Here is a 22,528-nt window from a genome sequence, read left to right as displayed (position 1 = left end):
TACATGTGTATATGTACTATATAATACATATGTATATTGTGCGAGAAAATCATACATGGCCATACATATGTATGTGTACGTAATATATTTGAAATAAAATCACATTTTTAGCTAATTAAATATAAATCACATAAATTTTATTAGGGTGAGTTCACATAAAATGAAATGAAAATGGTGTGGTGAAAAAAAAGTGAGAGAGAGTAAAACTTACTCCAATAATTTTCCGTTTGCTTTTAAAATTTTTGAAAATTTATTAATGTAAAACTTTTGTATTCTAAAGTTATGCAAACTCACCCTAATTTGCATTGAAAACATAATAGAAAATGTACACCTTGTTGAAATTGATTCGAAGTATTCTAAAATAAAGTTAACAATAAGGTCACCGCTGACAGATTATTTCTGCCTTAACAAGTGAAAAGATTGGCCCAAATTTTGTCTTCGTCTTACAAAAAAAAATTAAGACCTTGAGGTGAATAACTAGATATACAGATAAAATTAAGACCTTGAGGTGAACAGGTGAGGTAATAGATAGATAAATAGACTACAAAAAAAAAATGAGGTTTTGCATTGCGACTTATGGTCTATTGTACCCCCTCCTATATCACGTCTTATCAGAAAAGTCGACCACTCTGAACAATTCCAGCAGCTTGCTGGGCGTAATGGAGGTCATGTGATTCCTGTCCACGTAGATAGATCCAAGGGACTTGAGCCCGCATCTACAAATTGCTGGGTAATTTAGAACCAGGTGTTCTGCAGTTTCCGGTTCCATGTCGCACAACCAGCAGTTTGCACAGGAAGCTATGTCCATCTTGAACAAATTTCGCAGTATAGAGTGCGACAAGGCGACGAAATTTGTTTCGGGGGAGGTTGATCATATCTCTAAACCTTGCAAGGTTGTATCCTCCTAATAGCAACTTGTCATGGCGCATTTCCTGCCAGTGCCATTTTTACTCTCTCAATGCATGCTTCTGGCCATATCATACTTTAAGCAGCCAGCTCATGTGAGCAACTCAAGGAGTTCATTTACTACTAGACACCATAGTAGGCTCTTGTAGACAGCCCCTCGCATTACCAAGAATAATGTTTTTCTTTCCCAAAGTGGATTCAGAACAATCGGACTACATTTTCAGGGTCCATAATCATTTTACTGATCCTTACTATAGCCTGTGGTTTTCTGTAGACCAAAACTGGCCGATTCCTTCCTTCAGACAGTCCTATCGTTAATAGTACAGGCCCGAATTAATGGTTTGGCCTTGGGGAAACAGCTTATGGTAGAATAGTTTCTGCCAACGCCCCCCAAACACATACGAAAACCTTCCTGAGTGTCAATATTCCCCCGGCCATCGATATCGCCAGCTCAGCAAAATTCGTCCACAATCGTTTTCGCCCCGACGTTGTCGTAACGACTTCTCTTCAACACCAGCAACTAACCGCTTCAGATATGGATGGTTTCGTTGCGACATCACAGCGATTCGAAGACGAAATTTCCATCCAAGAGGTTTTTTGCGTTAATTCGCACGGCTTCCATACATCTCTTTAAAAAATAACGAAAGCACTAACTAAAAACTCTTCACGTTCCCAAAATAGAAATCGAAATTATTTGTCTTTAGATAACCTATAACAATTTCAGCAAGGTCTGCATACATTTTATAGCAATGTATCTAAATTCGAGTAGAGAACTCATACCTTGCAATCTCTTACTTTACCACGTGTCTAATAGCATTACTTTTATTTTCCCCAAAACGTACATGCATGAAAAAAAATGTAACTTCAATAAAAAAATTAGATGGGGTCGAGGTCCTCGCCACGGATCGTTAGCCGGTCAGCATCCCACCATTATCGATTATCGGACGGGATACATAAGGTCCCATCTTCGGTCACCATCTGGCCGTGTGAGATGACTGATATGTCACCGACTGGATTCCTACTCAATCAACAGCAATCACAACAACAACATCCAGCACACCAACAACAATATGCCGGCTATTCAACATCATCGGGCGCACACTCGAGCAGTCACAGCCACAGCAGCAGCTCAACGACACGTGCGCCACCGATTGGCAGTGGTGGCGGCGGTGTTGGCGGTCGTCTATTCCCCTACTTCGGTGGTGAGCACGAACGAGAGCGTAAAAAATCCGAAACGTCATTCTTCAATTTGGGCTTTCGTCGCAAATCGACTGTGGTCTATTACGCTTCCACTGATTAAAGGGGTGTGCTGGGCATAAGCGTTGCTGTGCAGGCACAACGACGACGCCGTGACTTGTTGACACACAATCATAGAAAGTAAGCTTAGGTGGCGCTTGTGCAGTGTTGCTGAGCAAATAATGAATTTAAGATAACGAAAATGAGGTTTGAATTTCAAAAACGAAATACGAGTATAAGAATTTATGCAATTAACAGCAAAAAAAAAACAAAAACAAACAGAAAAACAAAAATTTTAAAATTTATATTAGTTAATAAATGTGTATGTTGAATAATTATTAAAAATAATGCATTATTTTTATGTAATCCATGTAATCAACACATAAACACTTGGGAGCGCATGGAAAAATGTTTAGACGAATTAGTGCTGCGGTCTAAATATTAATACTTATAATGTAATTAATCAGAATACATCACCTTTAAGGTGAACGTACACACATACAACAATAAAGAATTGCACCTGCACACATACACATAAACACATATAATATAAATACGTATCTGAACCACATATTTGTGGCCACAAGTCATGAGGTGAAGCTGGAAAAATATATTTCTATGAAAAATTTTGCAAAATTTTAAACTTATTTCACTAAAATTTCCAAATTTAAATTTAAATTACTTTTTAAAATAATTTCTCAAAATTTTTTCGAAAAAATGAGAATTTAGCACTATAGACTTGAGACCACAGTTATGCATAAAAAAACTAAGAAAAACATTAAAAACAAGTCGAAAATTGATTCTGCTCAATTGATAATCTCGTAGAGAAAAAACAAGAATAAATTATATTTACTAAACAATTTTAAAACACTTGCATATGCCATTGTATAGCAGTTTTACTAACGTTTCAATTGCGACAAACGTATTCATTTAAATGGATTTTAATGAAAAATATGTCTATAAGATATTTAATAAAGCAAAAAATATAATTATAATACAGTTGTTATTTCTATGCGTTGAAAAAATATAAAAAAATCTGAAATTTTTACTGAGAACTAACTGAACCCCATTATTATAATCCTAACTCCAAAAGAGAGCGCATATAGTAACGAAAAAGACGAAGTGTGGCACGAAGATTGCTAAAAAACGACTGAGATCACATAACGATAGTCGACATCAAGCCTCAAGATATATATTTTTTTTCCATAAAACTATTCATAGTGTCCCAAAATTAACGCAAAATTGAAATTAAATATACATATATATGTAATGATAGAACTCCCACGACAGTTTGAAGCGCGTTCAAATCTGATAGAATCTGACTTTACTTGAAATAATAACCAGAAAGGTGTAACATTATATTTTTGACTGCCTTCACATGACAAGTTGGCTGTCTGATTACCAGCCTAGGACTTTAGAAGGTCGATTCCGATACCATCGGAACTAATATTCTCTCACTCTATTGGTTTCTCTCTGAACCACCCCGTGCATCTGCTGAAGTTCATAAGTAGGAAATGTTTTATTTACGCAACTTCCGAGATGCCATCAAGAAACACTCGGCCGATAGTTTCGATTCTTACAAAGCCTTGCATTCGCATAGATGTTTTACAGTTTCCTCTTCTCTACCTCTCCTTCTACTTCTTGTCAGTTTCTACAATAGTCGTTATAAGGCGTTCCAAGTCTGCTTGCATGTCTGCCAATTAAACGTTCACTTGTAAAGTAATACCTGACCTGATTTTGAAGAGCTTGGAAAAAATGCGAGATATTTCTTTCAATTATATATCTACTATAATTATTGATTCTATGCAAAGTTCTTTAAGAGGTTATATACAGTTAGAAGGCCGAAAAATGGCGATTATTCCAGATGTTTTTCTGAGAAAACTTTTAACTGTATGTTATTTATGAAGCTCGAGACTAATCGAAATGAAAATTCTAACTGTATACAACCCTTTAACTGCATTGCAAAGAGATTTCGTGGCACTTTATCTTTATTTCAGCTTTCCCCAGGTCCATCTTAAGCCATTCACTTGTCTAAAAAATTCTATTAGAGGCAAGTAATGTAGTTCCATCTCCATAAATAGGCAAATTTCAAAATCTGATGCCCAATTGTTCCTTAAATAATTCAAAACGATATAGCAGACAGTTGTGGGAATAGTAAATATTATACAGCAGCATAACTTGAGCAAAAAATACGCCACTTTAGAACTGATTTTATTTAATTGTAGACCTATTCAAGCTGATATAGAGATCGAATTCGCAGAAGGTCAAAAATCCCAGAAGGCAAAATATAATTAGTAAAATATTAAAATATATACCTGTAAGTAATGTATACTTTTTTAAAACAATAATGATTTTCCACGCAAAATTGATCACAAAAGTGTGCGACAATACGAACTTGTTTGTTGTTAATATCGATTAATCGATATACATATTGTTGTTAACTCATGAAAATTCGTTAAAGTAGTAAGGTTTATTTTTTCCTATGGGTTTATATATAATTATGTATGTAAGTGAGGAGGTGTAATCGTATAGTTGCATATTAATTAACTGTACTTGTATTGTCAACACGTATTTATAACTAAAGAGTACATTTTAAAAATAGCGAAGCAGTAAATATGTGAGAAAATTGTTCAATTACAAAAACAAATATATAATGTTATAAGAAATATGTAAAAAATATAAAGTGAATAACGTCGATAATAAATAATAACTAAATGGAAAGTTTAATGCTGTTTTTTCATAAAAGAAGGTCAAAATGAATTGTTAGACCAGAGGGAGATGGTATAATTTTTTACAGTTTCCGATGTGGCGAGAAAAAGGATTATGCTGGAGGAAGATACATACGAAATATTAACTTCGGTTGTACTAAAGCTAAAAATACCCTTCACACAAATATAATATATTCCATACAAGAAGTTGTTGGGAACCGTTATGGCCTATGTATATGCTATAGAAGTCCGATCTGCACAATTTGTTCGAAGATTGTACTGTTGAACAATAATAGAAGTCAAATTTAGTGAAGATACTTTGCCCAACACGAAGCGCTCCATTAAAAGACCTCATTTACTTTGATATCGGCGATTCTCAAAAATTTAAAGACTAAAGGTAAAAAATTCTGTGCTTATAACGCTTTTATTTAGTCGTAGGTTACAATACCACAATAGCTGGTTCTTCGATTTTTTATAATAATATATAATAATACCCAACGATTACCCTCCTCCCGCCCAACCGACGCGCGGGGCGCAATCCGCGAACGAGCGGAATTAGCCGAGTCATAAAAGGCAAGAGGGTTTTAAGCGTCGCGGTCTTAAGCTGCTCAGCTACAGAAACAAAAATTTCAACAGCCAAAATTAAGAATTAGATTAAAGTTTATTTAGTTATTTTAAAGTTAGAAACTATTGAAAACTAACGATCAATTTAAAAGACTTATTTTAAACAACCAACGAATGTTATTTTAATTAAATAGAAACAACAAATCATGACTCTATTTGAACCATGTCGCTCTTATCACTTTTTATAAGCTCAAATTTAGTAACCGTTAATTTCTAACCCACATGTAATGGTCGACATATAGTAATTAACACTTGTGCGAAATTTTGAGAAATATCACCGCCTTTGTAAATGCCATAATAAGCATAGACAACCTTGAGAAAAACGTTTCATTTGAGAAAAAATATTCATAAATTCAAAAGCAAATAAATTTTTTAATTAAAATTCAAAAACGCTTTAAAAATATTAAAAAAAATACATATATTATAAATCAAAATTTCGCCAAATTTATAAACAAATTATATGGATATATAAGCGGAATACGAAAGCATATCTAATTTGAGAATTGAACGAGAAAACGAAATACGATTTTTGTGCAGTTTCTTTGGTGTTGTTGTTTTGAGCGTTTTTTCCTGTATTGTGTTTAAAACTATTGTTACAAAAAAATCAATGAAAAATATTTTTTTTTTAACAGCAGAGCAGCTTCAACGAAAAGAAGAAAACAAATTGCAAATTTTCCTTTTAAAAATACTATAACTATCTCTAATCCTATTAATATTTTTTTCAAATCCTCTACGCCTCGGCGGCAAAGCAATTGATGTTCAAATCAAAATAGCGCACGAGAACTTTAACTAAACTACATACACCAACGTTTTTCAAGCGTCTTTATTTAAGCATTTAATTTTATAGAACAAAACTACAATTAACAATCAACGTTTGTGACAACCGCTTTGGAAGAGATTTATTTTAAGAAGAACAAAATGAATAAGTACGGTAAGTGTTTTTATATTCTACGTTCATAGTTTATATTGCCTCACGGCGGAATGATTAAATGCAATTTTGAGGTTATGTGACAGTGAATAATCTCAACAATTCATAATTTAATATTTTGGTAGTAAATGTGTAACGTAAAGGTAAAACAATATTTGTTTTCAAACGGTGATTGTTTCAGTAACGATTTATTTAATGGAAAAAACAGCAATTTGTCAAATTGGTTTTAATTTTATGGATAAAATTTTGTCATTTATTTTTATGAATGAAAAATATATTTTACAAACATTATAGAGCATTAATGAGTTTTTGATCAGTAACTGAATAGATTGTAAAACGGTTAAAATTACCAAAATTCAAACAAGAAATCAGAAACACATTTAAAAGTATATGTCCCATATCTGACATGGATTAAATAATATGATCGTAAGCAAAACTACCTCAAGTAACATAAACGTATACTGAAAACTTACGTGAGCTCAAGCGGAAGTGATGACTGCCAGTCGCCAAGTTTTGACAATTAATTCGGTTTTTTAAATTTCTAGTTATTTTATAACAATTATATTTTTTAAACACAACTGCCTTGAAAAAGCACTGTCTAAGTTTGATTTGTCTGAAAACAGTAAAGTTGGTAAAAGTAAAATTATATACACATTTGTATGTATAAATATAAAATTCAAAAGTCGTGTAATTTGTATTATTTGAATTATTCGTTATTTAAAAAACGCAATTGTGAGTGAAAATTTTTTATCGCATTATAGTTTTCTATTAATATTATTTGTGTACATCACAACTAAAAACAAAAAATGTCTAATTTCTTTATAAAACTGTGAGCTAAATTAAATTTGTTACTTTCAAATGCTTCAAATGATTATCCACTTTTTGACAAATTATAAAAAAGTCTATAGAAACAGCTGATAGGAAGCAAATAAACACACCTTTCAGAGTTGTATTGACAAACATAAATTTTTCATATAAAAAATTAATATTGTATAACTCTAAAACATTACGGAAATAGAACAAATTATACGACTTCTTACAAGAATATATTTTTCAAGTAATTACCGTAAGCGAGTTCCAACAACAAAGCTGTAAGTTCATATACATACCTGTTCGGAAATACCACAATTAGTCGCATTTGGTAGTTCATTGCTGCCATCAAAATTCTGCTCATATATTCCATTTAAATATACTTACAAAAATAAAATAGTTTCGCAACATTGAGTACAGTAATAAATAACATAAACTATATATTTATTTCAATGATTTTATTGTACTAAAAATGTCTTGTATTTGTTTTTTTTTCATTCTCTTCCAAGTTGATATAAAAGGTTTTAAGCTTAGAATTACAATGATGTGAGCATGCTCTGTGTAAGTCACGATTTGTAAAAATAGAATTTGTCTAGCATTACATATTTAGCTTCATCAAAATGCCTTACAAATAAACGCCAACTTATTTCAATTGTAAATATAAATTGATATGCATATTTTACATGAATTAAATTTTATAGCAAAGAGTACATGCTTATTGATTATATTTTTAATTACGATTCTCGTTAAAAAGGCACAAGAGAATACATATAAATATGTTATGATTTACGAATGAATGCAAAAAGCTAAGTGTATTTCTTATCATTTATATATTCGAGTGCTTTTTCTTTTTAAATCACTGTTTTGGACGGTTTCGATTTTGCACAGTGGTAAGTCAATTTTTGTTAAAAAAAAAAATTAATAATAATACAAGCTTATATGATATTCAATATAGCTTAGCGAATAAATAATCCATTATTGTGATTATAAAATTGACAATTAAAAAAAAATATATATATAGGTATTCAGTTCAGAAAAATTCAATGATATTACTACCAAAACAACAACGACAACAGCATATGCACATTATAATCATCTTCATATTGGTCTGCTTGTGCATAGAGCACAGCTGTGTGGCGCAAACAAAGACCGCCGCATGTTGGTGGCGCGAATACAATAGATCACGGAGCGCATCTTCAGAAAAAAGCAACGCAACGTGAACTAATAAAAAAATATATAAGCACTGAAGTTTAATAATAAAGAAAAGCAGCAGGAGGAGGTACCACCTCAACGCTCATCACCGTCCTGTTTGTCTGTCTGCTAAATGCCCGCACTGCGCTGAGCGCTGACTATGAAAAATGTGTGAAAATATTTTGCTGCAAAAACGTTGGTCACTAAAGGGTGCGTGCAAGCATTTACGCAGCCACATAATCATGCGCAACGTCTTCGTATTTTTTTGTTTTATATATATAGGTATTTTTTTTTTTTTTTTTTTTTTTTTATATCAAAGTGCTGCTATGCGCCCGATTTTTTGTGACGTTTCAAAAAAGTAACGGCGTTTTTGCCGGTCCAAGTGTTGAACTGGTTTTTTTGCCAATGCATGAAACATAACCTCTAGTAGCAGTGGAAAAAAGGTTCTCAGGGTGTAGTCGCAAATAATAAAAATTCAGGCACATTTGATAATCAACTAGAAAAAAAGTAATTCATGCAAAAAATAATGAAATATATAGAAAAACAAAGATAGAGGCCACAAGGAGGAAGAAAAAAATATTAACATAAATGATGCAGGAACACAGGAGGCCACAGCAAAGCACAATAAAAAGCGTCTAAGGTACAAAACAACTGCGGATGGACGGACGGACTGGCGATTTGGCATGCCAATATGCGCATCTTTGTGGACAGTTTATAGTAATGCGTACATAAAAGGGTGCAAGACATACAACAAACCAATAACAACAACAACAATGGGCACACTCAACTTTGATCGCCTCTGAATGTCTAAGACTTTGCGACCACAACGTTGAATAGCGTGGCCAAATAAAAAAAAAATGAGCGCTTTTCAAATGGTTTAGTGTGAAGTAAAGCAGTAAATCTCCATGTGCATGTGCATATCCATGAGCGGCTGCAGTAGTGTCATCGTACTGTATAATGAGGCGTCTTAGGGATAGAATACAACCCTTTCGGGTAGCTCTCAGTCTGCTCAACTGAGCGGAATATGACGCGCGAGAGATTTTCGCCAAAAATTGTAGCGTGTGGAGAGAGAGTGAGGTAACTTTAGTCTTTGATTGAACAGGTTTTCTTTTATTGCGATTTTGTCGCTTTTGCGGCGTTGTGTAGTTGTTGTAATTTATACGCTCCCTCTGCCAATTTATGTAGTTTCAGAAATATTTCGTCCGTTGGCATTTCCGTTCTTTACATTTGCTGAGTGTAATATGAGCGCTGAAGGCGGAATAAGACAACACTGTGTTGTTCCTGCTGCTTGCTCCACGAATATTTGCGCTTTTCTTGAGCTATGCCACTACGTCTTCACTGCTTCACGGCTTGCTGTGGCTTGGTTTACCCCTGTCTCCCCACCAACCAACTAGCTATTATACAACAAATGACAAATAACTAGATGCATTGTAATAGATTATGTCTACAACTTAATCGCCTTGGATAAATGATGACACTGTTCACTGCTCCTCACATTACTATCATTGTTATGCAGTCTTTGCTGATGCCATTGCTACATTGTTGTTATTGTTGCTGATGCCAACATTTACCTATGCTGCTCATACCGTAACCTTATTTCTAGCTATTTCACTTATGATTTGCATATGTTGTTATTGTTGTTGAGGTCTTTTAAAGGAATGTATATGTTGTCTTTCGTATTTGTGTTATTTGAGATTCCTGATTTTTTAAACACAACAAAACATATAAAATAGTATATGTATGTTTGGCATTCGGGCTGCTTTGGAATAGAGATAATTGCATGTTTGCTGCTTTCTATCGCTTTTTGTTATCAAATATTTTTACTTACATACTAGTGCTTAAATGAAAATGGACGAATTATTTGTGTGTTACTTTTTTGTAAGGCGATGCAAGGCACTTGCTTATGTAACAACACCGCCGCTAGCTCGTTAGCCTGCTCATCTAAACTTATACATTAGTACTAACGTCAAGCCAAGCAGCGATACGAGTAGTGAGGTGGCGACTTGTAGACCAGATGCACCAGCCAAACGGCAGTGGAATGTATCGTAACGCGACTGCTTATCGGCTACGATATTCTGATATTCAGCTTCTACCAACTGACCATCGTAATAGGTGATCAAATCTTCAAAGGGATATTCGTAGCCTTGTAGACACTCGCATTTGTAGCCACCAGTTTCATAGCCACGACCCATAATGGGTACACACTGCAAGCATAGAGAGGAAAGTATGGTTTAGAAAAAATTTGAGGTTATGAATACTTTAGTAGTATATTTATGAAATTGATTTACTTAAATAATTTTTACTTACATATGATGTGAGATCATCACATTTGTGTGTATTTTTGAAAGCATTCGGTTCATAGTAGGAATCGGGACATTGATTGATATCCAATTGCAACATATCCATAGAGACTGCAACGACACCCCTACAAATATTTCAAACATTAAAATTTAATAGTTGGTTAATATCGTATTAACTTAAATTTCTGAAGTTTCTTTTTTAAATATTTATATTTTATATTACCCCGTGCGATAACTGTAATTTTTTGATTTTTGAGATGGTTACACAGGGTTCCTCATATTACTGTTTTAAAAAATATCTTAATTTTAGGGAAAAATGCAGTTGAGTAAAATTTAAAAATAAATCTCATACGAGATAAAATAGAAATGGTGATTAATATTCCTGACAAAGAAAAACTTAATTATAAAATATGTCACATTTATGTGCAATATTGATGTTACCCATAAAAAATAACTCAAAAAATATTGTACACCTTAAAATCCGAATAAAATATATCAGAATAACCGGTTATAGAATTAACAAAAACATAACACCTAACAGCATATTTGTAATTCATGACCTATAAATTCGACAATTGTTATTGAAATTAGTTTAATGCTTTGCCCCGACTTTACGTAGTGCACTTGTACAAGTACTCTATGATTTTAAGGTGACAAAAGAGCGCAACAAACAATATAACTAGCACAACTTATAGCTGTCTAGTCATCTGCTAATCATACAAATAGCTTAACAAGCATCCCCTTATGTACAACAATAAAAGCAAACTAAAACCTCACAACAAACCATAAAAAAAAAAAAAAAAAAAAAATAGAATAAAAAATCCGGTTGTCCCGCTTGTGCGTTAACATCCTTATTTCAATACGAATGTTCACGTTTACTCACTTGAATTCCAGTTTCACTTTAAGGCTATCCCAGCCGAAAAAGGGTGCCGCATAGGTCACGAGCCATTTTTTCACATAACCATTACAGTCAAATTGTGGTTGTGCCCAGTAGCCGTGCTTCAAGCTTGCCGCACGATATGAATTCGGATAATGTTCATATTTTTGCATAAATTCACCTGTTTCGTTGTGACGCAACTTCATTTTCAAGTAGAACGTTTCTAGGTCATCGAAATTTGTGGACCAACGTTGTTTCAAAAACTTGAAATACTTCTTTTCCGTGTAGATTTCGTGTGTTTTATTCAGGCGTGCTAAATCTTCGACTTTGAATTTACGTGTATTCAACTCCGTCTTGTATGCGTGTGGTGCAAAATATGTGCGGTTAGTGAATTTGTTGCGTTCCCAGAGCATAGAAGCCGACCAGACCTTTGTGTCGCCCAGAACAATGGCCAGTGTTTCGCCGATCATTTGATCTTCGGTCAGCGGTTTGTCGGCCACACGTTTGCCGGTATACACTTCATTGGGATCAGAGATCTGTTGTTGGGGGAAAAAACATAGAGGGGAATGTGTTAGAGTAGACGCATAAATAGCAAATTCATAGATATGCAGGTATGAAACTAAGTGCTCGTTTAACAGTTCAATGCGAATGGAACTTGTTCTACAGGCCTTACGCTTGCTGCGCTCAAATGCGATATCTAACATTATAATTTCTGTCTTTTATTGTGCTTTTATTTGCATAACATGTTGATTCTTAGGATCTTCATCAATTGTTTTTGTACTTTTTTAAAACTACGCAAGTTTTACACAATTTCCATTTGTTTTTACACTCATTTGCGCTTTCGACAACGTCATTTGTTGCGCCAACTTGTGCAAATAAATTTGTGGCAAACATGTTTTTCTGGAATCATCATACTTTTTTGCACTAATGATTTTAGCATTTTGATGATGTTGCTTTGACACTGAATATTTAATTTTATGAACTTTTCAAGGCGACAATGTGCCTGTGGACACGTTGGAAATTTGAGCAACTTGAATTAGGCGTGGAAAATCATAGTTCACACTTGAAGGAATATACATAAAATTTAATGATGTTACTTTAGTAATGCAGTTTTTCGAGAGATCCGAAACAGCTGTTGCGTAACGGATTTTGAAAACTTGATATTTTACGGTTTAAAACAAGGAAGTCAATTAGAATTTTAAGTGTCCATAAATTGATGAGAGAGCAAAGAAATACAAATATTATAAATAATTTCTAAACATAATTAAGTTACCAGTTACCTGCAAGAAAGCGCTAACAAAATTCGCCAAACGTACGGCCATTTTAGCTTCGTTTTCAAATTGTTCCTTAGCACCGTAACCCACATCACCACGCAATATCAGATCTTGGGGATGGAAACTAAATCGATATGCAATGAAAATAATGCATTCTTCGAAGGAAAACAATTTAAATTGCTCACTCACTTTTTACACGTGCGATAATTCACGCCATGTATGAATTTGAGCACTTGATCGATATTAATATGTTCCTCATGCAAAGCTCGCGAGCCTGTTGAATAGTTGCGATATTCCGGATGTAGATCCAAATATTTCTCACGCACGTCATATGATTCGCGCTCCCATTGAATTGGCACTTTTTGCACCCCTATGGACATAAAAGAATAGATTTGTTAGTAGCGGAAGTGAAATTATGCATATGCACATTTTGCCAAAGCAACAACAAGCGACCTTAGGACGCACGTATGACACTATATCACTGACAGTGACATTTTCAACACTTACATCCAATTTTGAGACAATCATAATCGTTATAATATTGCTCTGCCGACGCTCGTTCTACTATTTCACCGAGGTACGGTCGCCGCACAACGTTCGGTAATCGATAACCGGGCTTACATCGACATTGGTAGCCGCCACGTCGGAAGCCCCAACCGTGCAGCGGCTCACATTCTGTAGTTTCTTTTTTACAACGCGCCGTATCAGCAAAATGATTTGGCCCCTTATTGCCCTCGCCCTTCGGACATTGATTTATGTCTAAACGCTCGAAATCCATTTCCAGCACGGCAATGGCAGTGTATCTGAAAAAATGGTGGTATTTTAATATCTGTAAACATTTTGCAATGCACTTATAATTGCTGGTATTTACTTGGGATATTCAATGTGTCTGAATTGTGTGTGTCGTGGATAAATATCTGCAATAGGTACAACAGCTGAAACAAGCCACTTATTAGAACGACCACAGTCAAAGTAAGGGCGTGTCCATTTCACTGGACCAGGACTTTCATCAGCTCCAGGGGGCCCGTGGAATGTAAATGTTTCGTTTGTATTGTTCGAATAGCGTATCTCAACTTGATAGGTAGTTTTCGTGTCGTGTCGCCCCTCAACATCATCGGGCAGCCATGTCTTGTACCATTCATTTATTTTATACAAGTCTGATGTGTAATCCTTTGATTTTGTATCTGGCAAATGTGCACCCAGATCTTGTACGTCGAACGTATTCCAAGTTGAAATCTTTTGCAGATGTATAGGATCGTTAAAATCATCCAAACGGAATGTACGTGGCCCAAAACGTGGGAACGTTTTATTGAAGAAACCACGATAGGAGGACGTATACGAACTATTTGGCGCAAAGTAAATAGCAGAGGCGTTTATGTAGGGATTAGCAGACACATCTGCCACAGTAGACAAGAAATAATACATCATACCAGGATCATAAGTGTCATTTATAGCTGGTCGTATAAAACGTGACTGCAAAATATAACTCCAAAAGAAACTACGACTCATCGCCATATTGTGCAAATGAAGCAGTGCCGTCCGATTGGGAAATATCGGATTGATATTGATTTCCTTGATATCCGGCTTGTGCGAAACTGTGTCCTCCGGCAAATATAGATCACTTACATGTTGTATTGGACAATTATCGCCGTTTACTTTGTCAAATCTGTATTTTATCTCGTCAAAAGCATCGCGTTGCTGCCATTCAAATTGGGCGAACACACCCACCACCAGCGTCAGCAGAAATAATGTATAACTTCGTACTAAAATCGACGATTTTGCGCTCAACATGTTGGCGCTGACTTTCGGCAATTACTTCAATTACTTATTTCAAACTACGGCAGTTGTACAAACACAAATTATTCTTAAAATTTATTAAAAATAAAAGTACAAACACAAAAATACAGCACCCACAACAAGACAGACTACTAATTCAAGCACTTGTCGAACTACGCCCTGTTAAAGAATGACGTGAAACAAAATGGAAACGAAATAGCGAAGCAAGTGTCAGCACAGTGTTGCCGTCAGCTGTAAAATTGTTTTAGAAACGGTTACATATTTGAAATCAAAATAGATTTTACGGCTTAACAATTAAAAGAAGTATTTAAATTGAAAATTTATAGTAATACATATTTTCAATAATATTAAAAATAGTATAATGTAATCATTACGATGTATTGACGTTGAGTAGTGCTTTAATATTAAAAATATTGCTGCAAATACAACGCTCTCACTTCGCAAATATAACGGCATCAACACAGGGTGGCTTTTGTTGGCGAGTAAGTGGCCATCAGCACATTTGTGTGTTTGTGTTCGTTAATTGTGTTAAAATGTTGTCAACATCCCAATTATTTTGATTATTTTTCCAAATTTGAATCTTAAAAAGGAAGCAATGGCAATGCAGCATATATATTTACATCTACATACATATATTAATATTAAAAAAGAAAACAACACAATTGATGTTTCTAAACATATTTCAGAGAAATATATAAATTTACGTTCTCTGCATATTTGCATCGCAGATCACTTCTTGTTTTATGCCTTTATGTATAATATGTTATTCCTAGGATATAAACAAATTCACTCTCACTTTTGTTTTTATTTTTAATATGCCTGCTACGACGTTTATTGTCTCCTTTCTTCATGTTATTGTTTGACATTAATTAATGAAATTTTATTTATTTGCTTGCGAATTTATAAGTGCATTTCTATTCATTATTTCAGCTTGTTTAAAAGTCAGTAGAAATAAAGAAATGTTATTAATTTGAAGGTAAATATGTGGCGAGTAGTTATGTATATTTTGTTGTGAATTCGTGAAAGGACGCGCTTATTGGTATATAGTAACAGAATCTTATCAGATTGTTATAATCAACAGTATATTTCCTTTCTACAAAATATACATACATACATATGTACTTAAACTACAAAATGCTCAAATTTGTCGCAATGTTTTACTGAAGGGGTAAGGGTAAGTACAATGAATAAATTTATTTAAAAAATCCCACATTTTCAAATACAACTTACCTAGTAATTAGCACAGGGGCAACCTCCGTTTCATTGAGTCTAGTCTACGTAACCGGGACTGATCCGAATATTCGGCAGCATTTCCCCAAAGTTGCTTCAGAAATTTTTTCTGCCGCAACAACAGCAATTGGGCAATAAACCCGGGGCCCTATTCTGTATATCGATTCGTACATGTATTCTATTCGAAATTCGGATCTACTTTATAATTATGCGAAAGTTGTACCACCCTCTGCCTGAATACGTACAATATTCGTTTTTGCTTTCTACAACTCAAAAGCTAACGAATATTTTATTCGAAAATTGGCTTGAAAATGCGAAAATCGAGTTACAGAATATAAAAAATCCGAATTCGAGTAAATTTTTTTTCGAATCGAGTTACAGAGTAGGGCCCCCGCTATAATTTTAAGTTTGTATGTACATACATATGTATATCCGGTCAATAGTTGTCTTCAAAGTTTTGCGGAAAATGTTGTAAAGCGTTTTTATTTATGTATATGACATTGATAAAAAATTGGACATCAATTTGGATTTAAAAATTGTTTATTGGAGAAATATCCAACTTCAAAAGATCTATTGTACTCTCTGCAACAGGTTGCAAGTAATCAAGCCTCCAAAGAAGTTAATAATTTTTAATATACATATATGTACTATATATAAATTATTTAATATAAATCGAACCGAGTGACAGTACGACACTTAATATATTTTATTTATATGTATTTTTCACCATTACAACATAATTTTGCATACAAAAGTGTTATTGTAATAGCATGTGGACCTCTGTGTATTGTTTCTGTGGCTGCCAGTAAGCCAGTTCAATTTGCAATAAAACGCCTCCGCCAACATTCATAAGTAGCGACAATTTATCGCATCGAAAAGTGTCCTCAAAATCGGATAGCAAACAACAAATACAAATACACACATCTTTATAAATATGTATGTATAGTATATGTTTGTACTCTGTTTCTACACTGTGCTGCACCATGACTTTGGCAAAACGCCAGCTCGCCGAAATTGATGAGGCACTGCGACTACACGTAAAAATGCCGGCACATGCATTTAACTATGTACATACAAATGCATGTATGTTTATGTGCGGTTCGAGTACCCGGGGTGTCAACTGTGCCGGTATCGTTGGTCCTGCGGAGCTATTATTTAAATCACGTCAAATTTATGCACTGCACCAAAGTCGGAACGAAAACCTAAAGGAGTTATAAAGCAAAAACAAATTGCTCGTAATATCATCAAAACAAATGGCGAAAATACCCCTTACGACGCACAAACATACACATACACACATGCATACGTGCAAAAGTTTTGAAAAACCAGGTCAATTACTTGGCAGCGCTTATGTGGTAATGTTATTATTGTGGTTGTTTGGTGGCTCTTAGCGGTAGTTAGCGCTCGCTGCTCTGTTGACGGAGTCGACTGCTTGGTGGGTACTGTTGCCCCACTAAAAATTTCACTTCCTGGCATTATCATCAAATGTCAATCTCTGACCATATCGCGACTGTGACGGCCACAACAACAATGACTATGGATACAACAAAAACAATGATCAACGTCAATCCGCTGAATTAGCGGTTTTAGCCACTGCGAATTGAGGTTAAGTAACTGAATCAGCTGCAGCAGCTGCTGTTGAATGGTTTCCAAAATTCCCATATGAGGGAGAGATCGTGTTTTTTTTTCGATTTTAATGCTATATCACCTGCTGATGCCGATTAGCGGGTAGAGAACAAGTTGAGATTTAAATATATATTCGGTAATTGGGCGCCCGTATGAATTTATGTACTGGTATTGGTATTTGGGGTGCTAAACAGAGAAGTATACATATTAGAAGTTTTCAATATTCAAACAGCCTTCTAAATTCGATTCTTCGTTTTATTAAGAAACTCTGTGGAATTTATACTACTATAACTATGCTGCGAAGCTTTCTACCTCGGTTACTTTATGTCTATGTAAAACGGTTCTCTCGTCGTCGCGAAAATAGGGTCTTCGTAAACATAATAGATCTTCGTTTACATCCGGCCGATAACGTAGTTGGAGTTGTTGTTGTTGTGGCGGCCGAGAATATTACTCATATAATATAGAGGAATCCTCCCGAGTTTACAGACCTTCGCCGAACAAAAATTGGCCGGTTATGTAGACATAAGACCGACGTGCGTGTAATGAGGGGCATTGTAATGAATTTTTGAAGAAAAAAATCTACAAACATTGCTATAGAGCACCGGGCCACCCTACGCACGCCGGGCTTTACAAAAGACGGATAAGAAGCCTCTCAGCAACAAGAGTTCTAAATAAAAACTATAGACGAGATATTAATAAAAAAAAATACAAAAAAAAAAAAAATTATTTTGACCTGCACTAAGCCGCTGCTGTTAGTGCCATTCAGCGCTATTCTTGCAGAACATATATATGAATTTTTATTTAAATAACTATTGTGTTGGATCATAATTGTTTTGCACAAGAGCTTGTTCGCTTCGGGCATAAAAGAAAGGGTGCCAAACACTAATATGTAGCTTCGTGTGTGCAAACAATGGCAGATGCGCCTCCGTTAGGTGTTCACATTTCGGCTACTGTAGACTTTTCCGGTTGTCTGAACCTTCGGGCTCAACATGCTCACACTCACACACACACACACACACAAATATCTTCACACTTGCGCAAATAGTGAAGCACATGAGTTGTGTTATCCTTTATATTGTCGTAGGTCCGTAAAAGTTCACTTGTGCCATGCGCTGTTTTTGCGGCACACACACGCACTCACACATATATGCACCTTGCTCCTTGTCCTGTTATTCTATACTTTATTATTGGAGTGTAGTTTAGTTTTTGCCTTTGCATGTGTGCAAGTGTTTTTGTTGCAATGCAGCGGGTTCAAACTTGCAACTGTCGTTGCTTCAAATTTTACCCTCTCGGCCATACAAATTTGAGTCTGTATTTATGTATACAAATATACGGAGGAATATCTTATATTTCCTATACGGAACAGTAAAAAGTGAGAAGGTTTGCAAAAACTTGCAACTTGTTCTTTGTTGTACACAGAATGGCAAGAGGTTACGACTAACTGGCTTGTTGACAACTTGCAACATTTAGGCGACTCAATAGTAATTGAAGAGGCTCGCCGAATATTGATGTTTTTGAATATATGTATGTAATATATGTACATACGTATTTACATATTCAATAATATGTTTTGTTTGAGAACACTAAAAACAGTACAATGCTCAGAATTTATAAAATAAATAGATTGGATTTAAATTAATAATAAGAAAAATTGAATCAAGAAACGCGTGAAAAAACAAAACATTTGCAAATACTTATTCGAGGAGACTAGATTCGTTTTAAAATCCTTTTTAAAAAATGTGGTATTTTAACTATCTTCAAAAATTAAATCAATACAGCAAATTGGCATTCGATTCTCGATCGACTTTCGTTTTCATCCCAATTTAACGGCATTCGATCGGTTGATTTTAGTTTTGGACCCAATTATGTATAGCATATATTCTTAAAAATTTCACTATGAAAATTAAGTTCTTATATGGCATTCGATCGACGTTCATATATATTTTTATACTCTTGCATCATCTTGCTACAGAGTGTAGAAAGAGCCGCGATAAAGATTGGGCGTGACACCGCCCACTTTTAGATGAAATCAGATAGCTCGGGACGCGCCCGACCGATTTTGACTAAATTCAGTACTTAGCATTCCTTTCATATTCCTATATCACAGTACGAAAATGTACGAAATCGGACTACATCCTCGTCTACTTCCCATGTAACAAAATTTTATAGAAGCAAATAAGCGAAAATAATTCCTTTCAAATTTGCCAACTTATGACAAAAAGCTGTCCAAATCAAACCAAAACTGTTCAAGTCCTTAGCTACAGAATATGTACACCACAGTATCTATAGTTGACTTTTGAACGGAAATATCGGTCCATGTATGGGATATAGAAAAGAAATTCAGATAGAATCCTACCCTGATAATAGTATATCTTGTTATCCAAAATGAGTTAAATCGGGCAACACTTCTCTAAACCCCCCGTATAACGGGTTTTTCAATAAGAGCGCTATAAAAGTTTTAAATAAAACTAAAAACGGTTTTGGGGTATCAATGAAATTCTTTATTCCTGTAAAAGTACATTTGGTACCATTACAGGCACGCTTGCAAAAGTCCAGATGCTGAAACCAATTTCTGACAGTTTTCAAGCATAAATCCGTGACTGTTGCAATTTCACGTTTGATATTCGTACGAAGTTCATCAATCGTCGCTGGCTTGTTGTCATAGGCAATAGACTTGACGTAACCTCACAGAAAATAAGCAGATAGCGTCAAGTCGCATGACCGAAGCGGTCAATTGACTAGGTTTTTAATAAGTCGATTGTGACATTTGCTGCCAAACCAATAACACATGTTTTTCTTATTGAGCCTCATCACTTAAGATGATTTTTCGATGAAAGTTCGGTTCATCTTATGTTGTTGCTCAGCCCAATTCACGAACATGCGACGATCAGAGATGCACAATGCTTGAGAACGACGTTTCAGACACTGATTTGGGTCTTCCTCAATTGATGCGCTAGCGGCAGTAATATTCTCGACACTACGGGCACTTCGGCACACGGCGGGAAAATATGGTGTCGTTTGTTCTCCCTATCGCTCTACTTTCGTAGCTCGCTATTAAAAACCTTTTACTTAATATAAAGATTTTCGAACTTCATGGTGGCTTTATACCGCATATATAAGCCAAAATATATTGTACTCCAAACTTTATGCCTAAAATAAATAGAAATGGGTGGAAACTTGACCTAGTCCACATACAACTAATATCAGGATTTTCGAACTTCCTGGTGCCTTTGCTCCATATGATGGTTGATTGTATATGAGGTACCTTAATGAAACCCAGGGCATTTTTTTTAGAATGTAGCATGATAATAGTTAAAACTGTGTAGGTAGGGTACCCCAGCTCCTATATAGTTCATATATTGATCTTCGTTTTTCTAATGAATCTGAAGTCAAATATGTACATTATATATATATATATATAAATACTAGATTTGACATTTTACAATTTAACTTAATTTTCGCTAATATTGAAGAATTCTACTTTGTTTAAGGGGACAAAATGGATTCGAGACTCGATCGAGTTACGTTTTAATAGTGGATGCAGAAGATTTTAATGATTTGTGAAAATTAAAATGTTTTTTTTTTTAATACTTACAAATCTACTTTTAAATACATTTGAAATGCATACATACATATATTCACACACACATACACATATCGACATATTAAGCAGTGAACAATGAAATCTGTTTTTTCTTTTTATTGCGACTTTTATGTCTACTTTTGTTCTTATACAATAGTTGCAATTTATTATTTATATTTACAAACAAACATACAATATACATTTTAGGTATATAAGGCGAACATAAATATCTATGTATAGAAACTCTTTTGGCTGTGCTAGTCTGTACGTACATATAGTATATGGTATATGGAAATAGATGGACAAACATAGGCACATCTCTATATTTTGTGTACAGGACATTTCACAATCGTTACTTGTCGTCGCCCTATCGAAAGGATGACAGAAAAAAAACTTTGCTTGAGCGGAAATTAGGTGACAGGAAACAGGTTTCTCCCATTGTTATTCCTTTGTGGCTTTTAGTAATTATGGTATGGCTTTTGTTGTGCTCCAACACGAAGGGGACAACTATTGTTGTTGTTTGTTATTTGTTTTAACATTTTTTCGCTCATTGTTCTCCAACAATAAATGCCAGCTTATGTATGTATATATGTACATACATACATATATACAAATATATAGTTCATATGTGGCTGCAACGGCGACGAACAGCATCGAGCGGCTTGGAAGCAAAAGAAAATGGAACTTTTACATGCCAACTCACGTGCTGGCGAATGTGACGACAGGCACAACAGCGAGATCTACACTCAAATAAATTAAAGTAAAACTATTTGACGTGCTCAAGAGTAATTTTTTCGTTACAAATTTATAGTTGTACATAGACATACTTATCAACATGTACATATACTATATTTGTGTTTGCAAATGGTTGTAAGTATGTATGTGTGCTTGTTGCAGTAAATGAAAAATGCTTGCCGATGTCAATCACGGTCTTCAAAGCTGGAAAACTTTTGGATTTAATTTAAAGTTGCAAATACTTTTCGTTAACTCGATTATATACAAATTATACACAACAACAAAGTAACATATAAATTAAAAATAAATATTTGTTGGTTGAAAGTTTTCCAATATGTTATCGTAAAAATTTAAATGCATTGCAGTAAATATGAAAAACTCTCTCAATATTCCACTATTTAGCATTTCTTTTATTGATTCAACCGAAATTATATTACATAACCTCAATGGTGCATTCCATCGTACTCGATGATTATGACAAAGAATCGAAATATGCAGAATAAAAGTGTAATTGTTATACTCGATATTAAAGAAAATAATTTCCATTACATATTCCTCATTTTAAAACCCATTCTTCTTCTGTTTTATTGGCGTAGACACCGCATACGAGATTATAGCCGAATTTACAACAGCGCTCAAGTCGTTCTTCCTTTTCGCTGTTAGGAATCGCCAACCAAGTGTAGCCAGGTTCTTCTTCACCTAG

The 22,528-nt window shown here is 34.6% G+C and overlaps 4 protein-coding genes across 18 annotated transcripts in view; 3 read left to right on the top strand and 1 right to left on the bottom strand.

Moving 5' to 3' along the window:
• The window catches only part of LOC108977380 (putative thiamine transporter SLC35F3), a 32,465-nt gene extending 30,596 nt beyond the window's left edge, over positions 1-1,869 (top strand). For both annotated transcript variants that reach the window (XM_018947040.1, XM_018947042.1), the window contains exon 11: positions 1,787-1,869. The gene's annotated coding sequence lies outside the window, so the exon portion shown is untranslated. The remainder of the gene's footprint in view (positions 1-1,786) is intronic.
• On the top strand, positions 184-2,466 carry LOC108977381. Its single transcript, XM_018947045.1, has one exon. The coding sequence runs from the start codon at positions 1,787-1,789 to the stop codon at positions 2,204-2,206; it is 420 nt and encodes a 139-aa protein (XP_018802590.1). The 5' UTR covers positions 184-1,786; the 3' UTR covers positions 2,207-2,466.
• A 3,409-nt stretch (positions 2,467-5,875) lies between these two features.
• The window catches only part of LOC108977373 (heterogeneous nuclear ribonucleoprotein R), a 127,667-nt gene continuing 111,014 nt past the window's right edge, over positions 5,876-22,528 (top strand). For 5 of the 14 annotated variants that reach the window (XM_018947021.1, XM_018947017.1, XM_018947018.1 and 2 more), the window contains exon 1: positions 5,879-6,405. In XM_018947021.1, the coding sequence (XP_018802566.1) occupies positions 6,393-6,405 (13 nt within the window). In that variant the 5' untranslated portion in view covers positions 5,879-6,392. Of the gene's footprint in view, positions 6,406-22,528 lie in introns of all 14 variants that reach the window. The other 9 variants (XM_018947012.1, XM_018947009.1, XM_018947010.1 and 6 more) reach the window with 4 other exon arrangements.
• On the bottom strand, positions 7,660-14,802 carry LOC108977372. Its single transcript, XM_018947004.1, has 7 exons — positions 13,726-14,802; positions 13,362-13,657; positions 13,044-13,224; positions 12,861-12,978; positions 11,587-12,116; positions 10,711-10,828; positions 7,660-10,607 (listed from the first exon to the last, which is right to left on the bottom strand). The coding sequence occupies exons 1-7, from the start codon at positions 14,643-14,645 to the stop codon at positions 10,341-10,343; spliced, it is 2,430 nt and encodes an 809-aa protein (XP_018802549.1). The 5' UTR covers positions 14,646-14,802; the 3' UTR covers positions 7,660-10,340.

Source organism: Bactrocera latifrons, unplaced genomic scaffold, assembly GCF_001853355.1.
Source record: "Bactrocera latifrons isolate USDA-ARS-PBARC rearing strain unplaced genomic scaffold, ASM185335v1 scaffold_88, whole genome shotgun sequence".
Classification (NCBI taxonomy): Eukaryota; Metazoa; Arthropoda; class Insecta; order Diptera; family Tephritidae; genus Bactrocera; species Bactrocera latifrons.
The sequence above is the reverse complement of the archived record's forward strand: the minus strand, read 5'-3'. Positions and strand labels throughout refer to the sequence as shown.

What these genes read in the sequence shown, in the direction of transcription:
- LOC108977381 (XM_018947045.1), top strand. Translation starts at nt 1,787, where the DNA reads ATGGGGTCGAGGTCCTCGCCACGGATCGTTAGCCGGTCAGCATCCCAC.
- LOC108977372 (XM_018947004.1), bottom strand. Translation starts at nt 14,645, where the DNA reads ATGTTGAGCGCAAAATCGTCGATTTTAGTACGAAGTTATACATTATTT. An exon ending in TGATTGTCTCAAAATTGGAT is followed by an intron (nt 13,225 to 13,361) that starts GTAAGTGTTGAA and finishes TTATGTCCATAG; the next exon opens with GGGTGCAAAAAGTGCCAATT. An exon ending in AATTATCGCACGTGTAAAAA is followed by an intron (nt 12,979 to 13,043) that starts GTGAGTGAGCAA and finishes ATATCGATTTAG; the next exon opens with TTTCCATCCCCAAGATCTGA.